We start from the raw sequence: 13788 nt of genomic DNA on the forward strand, positions 1-13788 counted from the left end.
CAAAAAAACACACCTATTGAAGACATTCGGCAGATATTAAAACGAAAAAGTTTTCCAAAATTGTTTCCACAACTTATAACGTGAGTAAAGTTATTTTGTTCTTTTCAACAAAAGAAAATTTTATTTGTAAACATTGTTTTTCTGGGTAACTTTAGCGTCAACAGTAATGAAAAAACGTAAAATCAAAAGAATGCATTAATGCAAGAGAAACACCGTGTGGCAAGGTTATCTCCGTATGCCGAACACCTCCAGCAGCAAAACAAACAAATATATTTTGTCGTCCGCTACTACGGAGACAACCTTCTTCATGAGAGGACAAAAAATAATGAAAAAACTGCAGTTCCAAACGAAAAGAAACACATCTGTCAAATTCGATGTTAGACAATCGTGTTCAGACAAAATCGAAGACACGGTTGTCTAACATTGAATCATAACAAGAAATGGCGAGCCTCCACAAGACATTTCTTGTTAAGACACGTCAACATGACAAAAATTATCTCCTATGGAGGCGGCCTGTTAAGACCCGAGCTACATTTCAAACTCATTTCAATGCTACATATAAACATTCCAATGACTATTTTATTTTCTTCACCGCGAAACGCACCCCAATATTCCATTTAGCTCCTAGCCGCCGCCGCCATCATTTGGCTAACTACAAAATGCTTCATCTCATGTAAAATTAAAATAAGTGTGAAACGTGGCAATGAAAATATATCTAAATCTAGTTTTAAATCCCACAAGTGTAAAAGAGACAACCATACTGATTTAAATTTTGTTTCGTCCCCAAAAAGAAAGAAAAGAAAAAATCGTGTTCCAGTCCGTAGTGGTGTATAGCTGCGTTGTCCATTTTCGAAATCATTTTATCATGGTTAAGTTAGGTTATATCGTATACATCAAATCATAGAATTAATTTCTTTTAAGTTAGTGCTGTAAGGAAAAAAAAATCTAATTTTTTTGGTTTGAAGTGCAACAAATATAATTCCAAGGCTTTATTTGTTAAATATAATATACGGTGAGATTAAAGTTGTTAATAAAAATATTGTATTTTTCTTCTTTTATTTATATAACCCACTTATTACAATATTTTGCACTTGCGATACATATTTTTTTTTCTCTTCTTTCTGTAAAAAAAAATTCAAGCGCCCTTCTTTTTGGTAGAAAAAAAAGAAGAATGCTTTAATTTTCTTAAAGTATTTCTATATTGAATATTTAAAAAAAATGTGATCAGTTTTTTTTTTTTTTCTTTAATTTTTCATCAAAGTTAATTCACCTTATGTATAAGGAGACAAATAACAATCATGTATTATAAATTGAAATGCGTAGGAACTGAAAATATTAAAGTTTAACCCCCATCCAAAACGCAAAACCCATGGAACATGGATACATATGAAAATTTTTGAATTTCTTTCAAGTTGTAGACTGGAAAAAAAATTTAATTCATTTGTGTATTATAGATACAAAATTATAATATGTGAAAAAAGAAAAGGATAAATTGCGTGTTTTTGTTAATTATTTGTTCCCATTAATTCAAGGAATAATTAACAAAAAAAAAAATGTCTTCACTATTTAATCATGCCACGGTATTGCCAGGTGTTAGTAACATGCAATTAAGATATCTTAAAGACGATATTACACATCATGCACGATGTTTGCGAAAAAGTTAGGTATTTCACAAGCGACATGGCAAATGTGTTAGACAAATTTTGTATTTATGGTAAAATGCTTGTTTCTAAGATTTGAGCAATAAATATGGCAAAGTGCAATAGCGTTGCATGAATAATCATATTTATTTGTAAATCCTTTTCGTAGTTATTGCCAGTGCCGGTTTTTTGACAAACTTCGGAAATTAATTTAAAATAACAAGCAAAATAAAGAAATATTCCAAGAACTAGTCTATTCTTGATCTGTATCTTTAGAAATAACACAAATTTCAGCTTTCACATTGATTGTGATTTATTTTTTTTTTTATAAATTATTATAGTATGATCGGTTTTCAAGGCAACTAATAGTTGCTCTTTTTTTGCACACTAATCCTAAAAAGATAATTTCCCATTAAAAATAACAACGATAACTGTATTGTTATTTAAAATGAAATAAAATCTCTTAAAAATGATTTCATGTGCAAAACAATTTAACTAGGCACATATTATTTTATACAAATACTTAATGTAAATAATGTTAAAGGTTATTATGAATTTCACCGGTGTACTTGGTTTCTATATATTTTATATATTTTTTAAAACACGTGTATTTTTTTTGTCCTGATAGGTCAATCATTTAATACTTAATCCTCTCCAATTTAGTAAACATTAGCTTGAAACACTTGCTGAATGAGAATATTATAGGGTTAATATAGGGAAAAACCTTGTTAAATGGTAAAACCTGCAGAAATACATTCCATTCAACCCTCTAATTCCCGGTGAGCAACACTAATTAATTTAATCGAAGATTCTTGTAATTTTTTCTGTTTAACAGAACATGTGCTTACATTTGGTGTTTTCAAGTCACACTCTACCTGAGTGGTGGTTAAGCTAAACTACCTGTTATATTTATTTGGTACCTAAATCAATAGAGTATCCTTTTTAGTTTGTGAAAAGTAATTTTTCCGGTTTGATAAATATAAACATTTATAAAGTTTATTTTCTATTAAATCGGCCATATACTAGAAAATTTATCATACTTTTTAGAATTATTGGTGTTTGTTTTTAGGAATGTATACTTTTAACATTCGGTGATTAAATATCGAATAGCTATATTTTCATATAAATGTATACAAAATTTGCAATGGTTTCTTAAATGAAGGAAAAAAGCATCGCAGGTTCAAAAAAAAAAACCGCTGCGTGACAGCTAATGGTAATATCTATCAGTAGATTATCGCAGCGTCATAGCACTTGTGAGTGATTCCATCTAGCCTAAAAACGCATGTGTACACTGCACAGAGACTAATACAGATCAATATGCGGAAAAAATCCGGTTTCTTTAATCTCAGAACTTGGTTGAAGGAGAATTCCAAATCCAAGTTTCATAGATTTTTCAAAGATGTTTCTTTGATTCCAAATAAAAAATAAAAAAAAAACAAGTGAAAACACTATACTAAATAATTTGATGTTTCTTCCTTTTTTTAGTTTTAAATCGATTAGGATGTATATTTGTTTTTGAAAAACACTCGCAACACTAGTTTGTTTTGTTTTGTTTTTAATTTTGTCTTCTTATAAAATTCTGATTTTACAAAATTCATTAAAAAGAAAAAAAAAAATTTTTTTGTAATAAAATTGTAAGAAAGGAATTTCTAACAATTTCTTCTTACTCTTATAAACGCTCTCCTAACCGCTAAGAAAGACTATGACGAGTGTACTTGCTCAGCAACTTTGTCACTGGGTAAGAAGTAAGAATATTGTAAATTTGCAAGAACGTCACAACACGAAAAATTGTTAAAAAACTGTGAATTGTATTTTTTAAAAAGTTCAACGAACTAATAAACTAAATTATTTATAAAACCCGTTTTATGCCATCAAAAATAAATTTCGTGAAGAATTATAATTTATTTATTTATTGAATACAATGCATTTTGTAACAATTAAAAAATTTATCGCCACTAATACAATTATAGAAAAGGAGTACAGATTCGAGAGTTTAACTACGAGTTTAAGCAAATCTAAAAAAAATATTTTTAATTTAAATGTTAATAAGTTTTTTGAACGTTCTAATGGTGAGCTCTATTCTAGAGATTTGTGTCAGTAAACTCTTTAATTAGATGCTATCTTTCTAATCTAAAACGTTTTCCCATTTTTTTTAACGACTGCAAAAATCCTGATATTTATTACCTCTTTTATGAGGTGAACTGAATCCGAGTTGAATAAGGATTTACATACAAATCGTCGGTTCAAAGGAAAAACTCACTAACTGCTATTGAAATCGTATGTAGTTAGTGAGTTTTTCCTTTGGACCGACGATATGCACATAATCCTTGTAAAATTCAAATAACTATGATTCAACATTCAATTCATTTTTTTCTTTCCGCCCTTATAAACCGGGAAACTGTGAATTTTAAGTTTGTTGTTGATAGCAGGTTTCATATTCAATAATGTTCGTTTCGAATGTTCACCTCTCAGTTGAAGGATAAATTCAGAAGCAAACATCTCTTATAATAATTGTTGATCAAAACATCCACAATTACTACACTGAGACCTGACGTTGGCGAACGTCAGACAGATCAAACATTTTAAAAAATCAACCAGAACCAGGTGTTTTGACGGTTTGTTTGACATGTTCACATTACAAAAAAAAAAAAAAAAAAAAAAACAGCCGTTAACCCCGCTGATAAGCAGTGATTTACTAAAACCTTATTCTTGAATGTTCATTATACATATTCCTAGAAAATGTATATTCTAACAGATTTTAAAACTAAGCATCGCTGTATAGTTGAAAATCAATTTAAAAGCTGTCCCAGCCACCAACAGCACTTTGTATGAAAAAAGTACGTGTCTGAACGTAGACGTTTTCGTCGTCGCGAGCGTTTTTCGTCGTCGATCGTCATGGATTACCGGCGTTCAGATAATAGCGACGCCGCAGTAGCAATTTAAATATTTTAAGTAAACAGTTTTCACTTAAAACACCGGTCGCGAATTCCAAACCAATCCCCAATAATGCTTGGTGTTTAGAGGAAGGTCACTTAATATAAAACAATTTGTTTGATGACGTTATTACGTTCCCATGTGGTATTTTTTTCTTCATCCAATTCCATATGGGTATGAAATACGCACCTTAATAATCTTATGTACAAACTTTATGTGCACACATCAAAGATTAATATTTTCGTACCATACTTATTTTATTTATTTAAATACATCTATACTCGAAACAAGTATTGATGTTAAATCAAAAAAAGATTCAATTGCGTACTTGGCATTAAAAATAAAAAAAAAAATATACCTACTTTATTTTACCTTTCTAATCAACTATGTAACTCAATATTGACTTACCTGGCAATGCTGTTTTAAATGTTAATCAGTTTTGTGAGTATACACATAGGCTGTTTTTTTTTTTCTTTTTTTTTTTTTTGTTCATTATGTATCTACACACGAAAGCATAGAACACTCATCATCACATCACAATCACCACACACATGTATAAAATTTCTTAAATATAATTTCCAGTTTAACAATATTCGTCTCTTTCTTTTCTTCTTTTGTTTTTCTTTTCAGATTTTCTATTGTAAACGTAGACAGCTAGCTAGTTTAGGGTAGTTATCTACAGCATTAAGATAAAAGAGCATAACTGCTTAGTCAATCGCAAGCCTACTAAAAAATAAGCAACCGGCGTTTCTTCATTCTTCATTTTCCAACATCTATATCTAACGACGACGACAACTACGACGACAAAAAAGGAAAGTAATACAATTTATAATTAGAAAGTTACGTATCGACTTTAATTATCATTTGGATATATTATATCTCTTCAAAACCTAACTTTATACACATACAGTAGAAAAGAAAATATAATATATATAAATCATTTAAGAGCATCGTGTCTAAGTAAAATTATATTTTCATAAAAAAAAAAAGAAGAAAAGAAAAAAATCCACACACTAGTTTATACGGAAACCTTCATTTTTAAACTTTATTGAATATCACTCAAGACTCTCTTTCTCTCTTGGAACGGAAAGAAAAATAAAAAAAAGTAATTATAATCACAATTACGTCAATTATTAAAAAAAGCCCGCAAAAAATAATGGAGGAAGATGAGAGAGGTAAATTATTCGTTGGCGGTTTGTCATGGGAAACAACGCAAGAAAATTTGTCGCGGTATTTCTGTCGTTTTGGCGAAATTATCGATTGTGTTGTAATGAAAAACAATGAGAGTGGTCGATCACGTGGATTTGGATTTGTTACATTTGCCGATCCGGCAAATGTCAATCATGTTCTGCAAAGTGGACCTCATTCATTGGATGGTAGGACAATTGATCCGAAACCATGTAATCCAAGGACATTGCAGAAGCCCAAGAAGGGTGGTGGTTATAAGGTGTTTTTGGGTGGATTACCATCAAATGTCACCGAAACTGATTTGAGGACTTTCTTTGGACGGTATGGTAAAGTGACCGAGGTTGTTATTATGTATGACCAAGAGAAGAAAAAGTCTCGTGGATTTGGTTTCTTGTCGTTTGAAGAGGAATCATCAGTGGAGCATGTGACTAATGAACGTTATATCAATCTGAATGGCAAACAGGTATGTAGTTGTTTTTTTTTGTAATATGTAATTTTTGTTATGTGCTTCAGATATTTATTTTTCAAGTTTTTTTTTTTTTTTTCTATTATGGAGAAAGTTTACTTGTAGCATTAGATTGGTATCCAGTTTGGTTTAGTTTTCAGTTTTTGTTTTTTTTTTTTTTTTTTTGCATTGGACAGAGTTTGACCATTTTTGTACAGTTTGTTGGTATGTAGGTACACATGTTATGAAATCTTAATGTTTATAAGGAACACATAAAAAAGGTGTGCTTTTGGGTGTGTTATAAAAAGTTAAACGCAAAAATACCTGTTAAATACATATTTATTTCAACCTAGTACCTACTTAATTGATACTTACTTGGATTACAAAAAAAAAAAAAAAACACCATAACTTAACTCTTCGATGCATCATAAATTTGATTAATATAAATTCTGCTCTAAAATATTAAGGAGCATATTTTTCATAAACATGATTGGCAACCCTGACGTTGAATCGACAAATTGGTTAAAAAGGTAGCTTAGATATAATCCCTCAACAAAGTATTATTTTCCCTTGAACTATAAATTGAAGCGAAAATGTACTTACTCATAACTATTATGAAATATGTTTTATACACAAATCAAATCGTTAAAATGAAGGTAAACAGTCGTGCTTGAAGCTTGACGCCAGACATGTTAAACTAACACATCGTCCAACATAGAAAACACAATTTTACGGCAAAAATGAGCTCCACCGGGGCGAAATGCCAATTTTTTGTTTGGACTAAAGGCTGTAAAAAGCTATATTAAATTAAAAAATATATTATTCATGCAGAATTATGTATGTGTGGCCTCAAAATAAGTCTCAGTTTGCCCTCTTCATTTGAGACAAATCTTTTCCCGTGTGCATTTCTTTTAAGTCAGCGAACAGGTAGTAGTCGCTTGGAGCTAAATTTATAGAGTTGGGTGAGTTTAAAAGCAAGCATACGATTTGTGACACGGAGGATTTTGAAGTGAAACAGAATTTTCCATACGTTGCTGTTTTTTTGGTTCACTGTGAGCAAACTTGACACCCACTTTAGAAAGAGCTTTATCATAGTGAAATACTCTTGCAAGATAAAGCCTACACGTTTCTTTGATATCTTCAGAGTATCAGCTATTTACTGCAATCACTTTCCGATTATCCAAAACTGTTGTTTGCACTTTTTTGATGTTTTCTGGTGTAACCGCCTTTTGGGGCCTTTAAGATCAGGATGCATCTTCAGTGCTTCTTCGCCACGTTTAAATTCTTCATAACAGCTGATAATGGTCCGGAGCTTCAGAGATTTTTCTCCATTAAAAAACAATGTTTTATCAAAACATGGAATTTCATTGTTCAAAAGTTGCGTAACTTAAACACGTGTTACTTGTAAACGAATGCATGCATGAAATTTTGACAGTTTGTGTGTCAAGCGCATTACTTTTCAGCAGACGTGTTATTCGTTAGATTTAAAGCACAAAACATATTCAATTTTCAAAAACAAGTAAACAAGAAATTAAACTAAAATTTATTTCAAGAAGTGTAAAAAGCTTTTTTTTTTATAAAAAAGAGCAGGTAAATGCTTTTGTGAGGCGAAGAGAAACATTAATACCGACTACTAATAACATATTCATTGAAATTTGTTGTTTTTTTTTTGGCACCAAAGCATTCGGCCTATCGTGAGTTCTATTCGTATCAGAATTTGGCTACAAAAAAAAAATCACAAAATCCGATCGTAATGAGACAATTGAGGAGCGTTTTTTTTTTTTTTCAAAACTCAACAAACGGAAAAAATTCAAAAATGAGATATTGGTATCAAAATGTTTGGCATGACCAGGCGCACAAGATGACGATGTAAAAAAATATAAAAGCTAATAGTTTTAATTAAATAAAATATTAAAGAAAATCGTTTTTTCAATACTCAACCAATACAAAATGTATTGAGGTTTTGCAAAACTCAACAAAATACTACGAGGTTTTGCAAAACTAAACAAAACTGCAGATTTTTGCAAAACTCAATCAAGTTTGCCTGTTGTTGGAAAGACTTATCTTGTGTCCGGTACTAGCCCCAAAAGAAAAAATTGCTTGTTGAAACGTCTCTTTGTTGTACCAACTTGTAAAAGGTCAAATGATTGGATCAACATTATTTGTTATCATTTTATTTGAATCTTCTTTTGACCTGTTTGGCTGTATTTCTAACTTTTAGTTTCGCTAAGCCGAAGACCTTTAGGGCTTTCGATTCTGATACAAATAAATCTTAGGGTGTTTTAAAATTTTCAAACTAAGTTTTGTAGCAAGGCGGGGTGGGTAGTTGAGTCTACGAATTATAATCTCAATGTAAACGCCATGAAGTGGAACACTGATGGATCGAGAAATTTTAAATTTGTTCCAAAAACCAAACTTTCCATTTTAATGGAGCAGTTTCCATTTCAAGCGGAAATAAACGCTATACATAAGAGTGTAGACGAAATCTTGAAAAAAAAAAATACAAAAACCTAAACATTAGATAGCCAAGCAACTTCTATACCATCAACTCCAAACTCATATGGAAATGTGTGAGGAATGAAATGAGGAATGAAATGAGGATAAAAACAGCCCAGAAACAAGCGAGATGTGGAACACCAAATTATTGCTTAAAACTCGTTAGTGGCGTGCACTGTAGTATTTGTTCATTTTTAAGAAATCGAGATACCGTTTTGATTCGTATACTCTGTTCATATTGTTTGAAGCACACTTAATTTTCTTTTAGAATAAAGTTGTGTTTTTGCAAAATAAAAAAATATAAATTTATTACATTTATTAAAGGTTGAAATCAAAAAAGCAGAACCCAGAGATGGATCTGGAAACAACAGCAACAACAGCGGCGTTGGAGGTGGATATGGTAAAATGGGCAATGAATGTAATCATTGGGGACCACATCATGCTCCCATCAACATGCTTCAAGGTCAGAATGGTCAAATGGGAGGTCCACCTCTAAACATGCCTATTGGGGCACCCAACATGATGCCAGGCTACCAGGGCTGGGGAACATCTGCCCAGCAGCAGGGTTATGGATACGGTAGTAGCGGTCCAGGATCCTACCAAGGCTGGGGTGCTCCACCAGGCCCTCAAGGACCACCACCCCAATGGAGCAATTATGCAGGACCACAACAAACCCAAGGGTATGGTGGATACGACATGTACAGTTCGACATCCACCGGTGGACCATCTGGTCCTTCGGGTGGCGGCAGTTGGAACTCGTGGAATATGCCACCCAACTCTGCAGGTCCAGCTGCACCAGCTGCTGGTGGTGGTTCAGCAACGGACATGTATTCACGTGCTCAAACGTGGGCTGCTGGTGGTCCATCTTCAACCGGTCCCGTTGGAGGCATCCCCAGAGCTGGACCTGGAAATTCAGCTTCAAAATCTGGCTCCGAATATGACTACGGCGGCTATGGATCATCGGGGTACGATTATGAGTATAGTAACTATGCAAAAGAACAAGGTGCATCAACTTATGGTGCCGGCCCAAGATCAGCCTACGGCAACGATAGTTCATCGCAGCCGCCATACCCCGCTTCACAAGCTGTTTAAGGTAGCATTTTTTGATTGAGCAAATTGTATAAAATTGAACTACAGAGATTTATTCAAATTTTCAATTTATTAATACACATACATTAAATATTTGACACAATTATAAAATTTAGCTAATTATATATATAAAAAAAATACAAACTATTTGCTAAAAATTAAAAAAAAAAAAGAGAACACAAAAAAATAGATTGCAGAAATAATAACTAAATTTATCTTCTGCCCGTCGAACTGTTAAGTAATATTTATTGGTAATTTTAAAGAAAAACAAAATGATAAAAAAAAGTTACGGAAATAGTTTGCACGTACACAATAAATTGTATTACTTTCTTTTGCATTACATAACTAGATGATTTGTTTTATAATACTTGTCATACAAAAAAAAAAACGTCGGCAGAGAAGTGTGTATTCGGTTACAAATATATATTATATACATATACAAAATATATTATAAAAAAGTTAAATTAAAAAACAAAACAACAAAAAAAAACATATTTAAAAAGAGACACTTTACTAAATTAAGAAATAGGTAATATTAACTTCTACTACTACTTAAAATGGGATAAGTTCAAAAATTAACGCAAAAATCACCTGACGTAATTATAAATATTATTAATTCAATATTTCATAGAGAAAAATAAAGTAGAATTAAATAAAGTAAACGTAAAATTAAAGAAAAATAGTAATAAATCGATTAAAACTCTGACTGTTAATTATAAAACAATTTGTTTAACTATGAAAAGAAGAAAAAAAAAAAAAACAAAAAATTCAAATATCATACACCATTGGTAATCATAATTATGATTTAGCTTTTAAAGCCCTTGCTTTAATTAAATTACTACGATGCATAGGTTATTATTAGAGAGTATCCGATAAAAGTTATTTTAAGTAAGGGGAATGTCCAAGTAAAATACGATTTGATGATTTAATTTTATATATTGTTTTCGAACGACGAATATTGTGTATTTTTATTAATTTTAATTTGCCAATTTTTTCATCACTCAGCGCAATTGTTTTCCACTATATATGAATTTCCTTTTATAAATACTAGTACGCCTTTTTTATTTTATTTTTTTTTATATATATTTTGGTTATAACTTAGTTTAAAAATATAAAAAATAAAACAAAAACAAGAAAAAAAAAACAAGAAAAAGAATTAAATGATTTTCTGAATAAACTCTGTTTTGTTATTATAAATAGAAGAATACAAGTAACAACATTAAGAAATTGACTGATTTTACAATACTATGAAATATGAGCTAACGATACTTTCATTTAAAATACTTTAGAGATAATTGTTCTTAGATTAAAAAACAATATTGTGTAAGGCATATGTTCTTTTTGACGAAATTTCAGCAATAATTATACCCAATAAAACTCAAAATAAGTTTTAAGCCAGAAAGGATGTAAATTACTTGTTTCCTTTCTGATACATATTTTTAATGTTTGTTTTTAATTTATAATGAACACAGTGCCTAAGTAATCAAATATCTATTCAAGGACATTGTTACTAATATAAAAAAAAATAAGTGTTAACTCCTTCAGAGATGTGTTGAATTTACTTAATAACATAAAAATAGTAATAAAAAAAATAAAATAAGTGATTAGCTCAGTAAACACCCGGAATAAATTCGTAATTTTTACATGGACATTTATAATTCTAATTCTTTTTAACAAAAAAAAGCAAAAAAAAAAAAACAAAAACAATGTTTGCAACCAGAGACTTACTTTATTTTTTTCTTTTAATGTACGTATTTATAAATATTAATTAATGTTTTAATTCGAACATACAATATATAATGGTTTATTTAATAAACATTTCAGTTTGGTGAGTGTTTGAAATGGATATTTTTCAGATTATTTCTTGTTTAAAGTATATTATAACAATTAGCAGGCATTTGAGTATTTATAATATATTATATAGTTTGTTATAAATCTTCAATCATATAAAAACTTTGAATACAAAAAAAAAAAAGAAAATGTATGCGTTGTATATTTTGTGTTGTATATTTTGAAGTAGTTTTTTTTTTTTATTAATTTTGTTTTGATTTTGATAAACAAATGGTTGGATAAGGGTTCTCTGAAATCTATCTTATTTATCAATAAATGTGTCATTTAAAATTTTACTTTATAATTTCAAGAAAAGCGATCATGAAGGGAGAAATTCAATAGTACTTTGTAGGCAACAAACATTTTTTAAGGCACCTAGGGCATCCAATTTGCACGTTGAAAAACTCCAATACATATAGAGCACGGCAGATTACAAAATTTGCCTACCCTGCAAATATACATACATACATAGTCCCGAAAGGGACTGTCTTTGGACAGAAATATAAGTTCTGTTTAATGAAAGTTGGACGTATATCTGATAAATAAAAACAGTGGTGATAATTGAATTGAACCGTTTTTACTCGTGTTTTGCAGTAAGAGTGAAATCGTGATTGTACGATCATGTTAAACTTGTTCCAAACTTATTTACATTCTTTCGAAATTTTTTTCATTCTGATAAATCTTACAAGATTCCTAATGTAGTGCTTAAAAAGTGTGTAACAGACATATTCATTATATCGACAAAATGTTTCTGGTCATATACACAAAACAGAATAATATGTATCAAGCCTTGGTCCCAATTTATTCAAACTCCATTAAATTTGAAATCACCTTTTAAAATGAAATTTCTTAATTTAACTGGTATTTGATACCTCTCTAATTTTAAATGCAGTTTTAAACACAATAAAGAGTGAATAAATTGGGCCTTAGTGTCACAAATTCAGTGAAATGATACATTAGGGTGCTTTTTTTTACACAAGCGAATATTATTCTTCACATAAAATAAAAAATCCTAGCTTAAATAGGGACAACAATTTTGTTTTTGAGAACGCCCTGCATTGGTTTGATTTGTTTTTCTTATGGATATCTAGGGTTTACCGTTAACTTTTTGAGAACAAAGTGGGGTATTCCAAAATTCTTTGGTCTTTTAGTGTGGTTTGGTCGATTTCTACAAATATCAATCATCAGGCCAAACAAAGATGGGACTACACTAATAAAGAAGAAAACAACATACCGTTACAGATCCATGACCAGGGATCGAATCACGGCACACGATTATACGTTAAAGTTTTAACTATTGCTGTCTCTATTTAATCAGTAGAAAAAGATAGGGACACATACCGACCATACGTTAACGAACGTTTGCCGTAGTTCGATCCCATCGGGGCTCTCCACAAAAATGTTGCCGTCCAGCTGAGGAACAAGAAGATTGGAGTAATACAGCCCTGTAATAGTTTTACCCTTCTCGAGTTATTTGATCAGCAAAATCCTTTTCGCATCACAAAAATCTCTAGCCATAACCTTTCCATCCCCCGCTTGGACTGTTATTTCGTTTCATCGTATAGAAGTGCATCCAAGTCTCGTCCATGGTTGCAAATCGAAGGAGCATCTGTTTCTATACTGCCTTAACGAAGTATCCATCGGTGCGGAAAATTTCCGCTTCTACGAAATAGGATCAAATTTATGAACGAAAAAAGAAAACCCCTAATGTTTGTCAGGGTTTACATTCGGCTATTTTCCAATAACGTTTCTTTGGCATAGGTACAACGGTTTGTAGTACAAGAGCACACTGGTATCGATCTCGGTATACCGTAAGCAAGCAGTACTGCAATACAAATTTGTACTGTTACCCGTCCCTCTACCTTATACATTTCCTGTGTGTTCCTACCTTCAAAGAAGAATAAAGGCTTGACCACACCGGAAGGATATGCGGTAGCGATAAGAGTAGAGGCTTCATCAAAACGGAAAGGTTTGCGGTAGCAGTACCGGTAATTGTATGAAAAAAATTCCATACCTCAACGTTGACGTTCCAGTTTGGATTTTTATTGTGTGGTCAAGCCTTAAGGAAAGGTCATTCCTCAACGATATTTTTGTCGGCCTTAGCACGCTATCCGTTGAAGCGGAAGTTTTCCGATTTTATACAAATTGGAGAATTATTATTTGTGG

The 13788-nt window shown here is 31.2% G+C and overlaps 1 protein-coding gene across 1 annotated transcript; it reads left to right on the forward strand.

Annotated features, from left to right (window-relative positions):
- The first annotated feature begins 794 nt into the window (after positions 1-794).
- LOC129920203 (heterogeneous nuclear ribonucleoprotein 27C) lies at positions 795-9979 on the forward strand. The gene is made up of 3 exons (XM_056001455.1): positions 795-1012; positions 5205-6225; positions 9028-9979. Exons 2-3 carry the CDS (start codon positions 5731-5733, stop codon positions 9793-9795), a joined length of 1263 nt encoding a protein of 420 aa, XP_055857430.1. The 5' UTR covers positions 795-1012; positions 5205-5730; the 3' UTR covers positions 9796-9979.
- The last annotated feature ends 3809 nt before the right edge of the window (positions 9980-13788 follow it).

This window comes from Episyrphus balteatus, chromosome 1, assembly GCF_945859705.1.
Source record: "Episyrphus balteatus chromosome 1, idEpiBalt1.1, whole genome shotgun sequence".
NCBI classification, from domain to species: Eukaryota; Metazoa; Arthropoda; class Insecta; order Diptera; family Syrphidae; genus Episyrphus; species Episyrphus balteatus.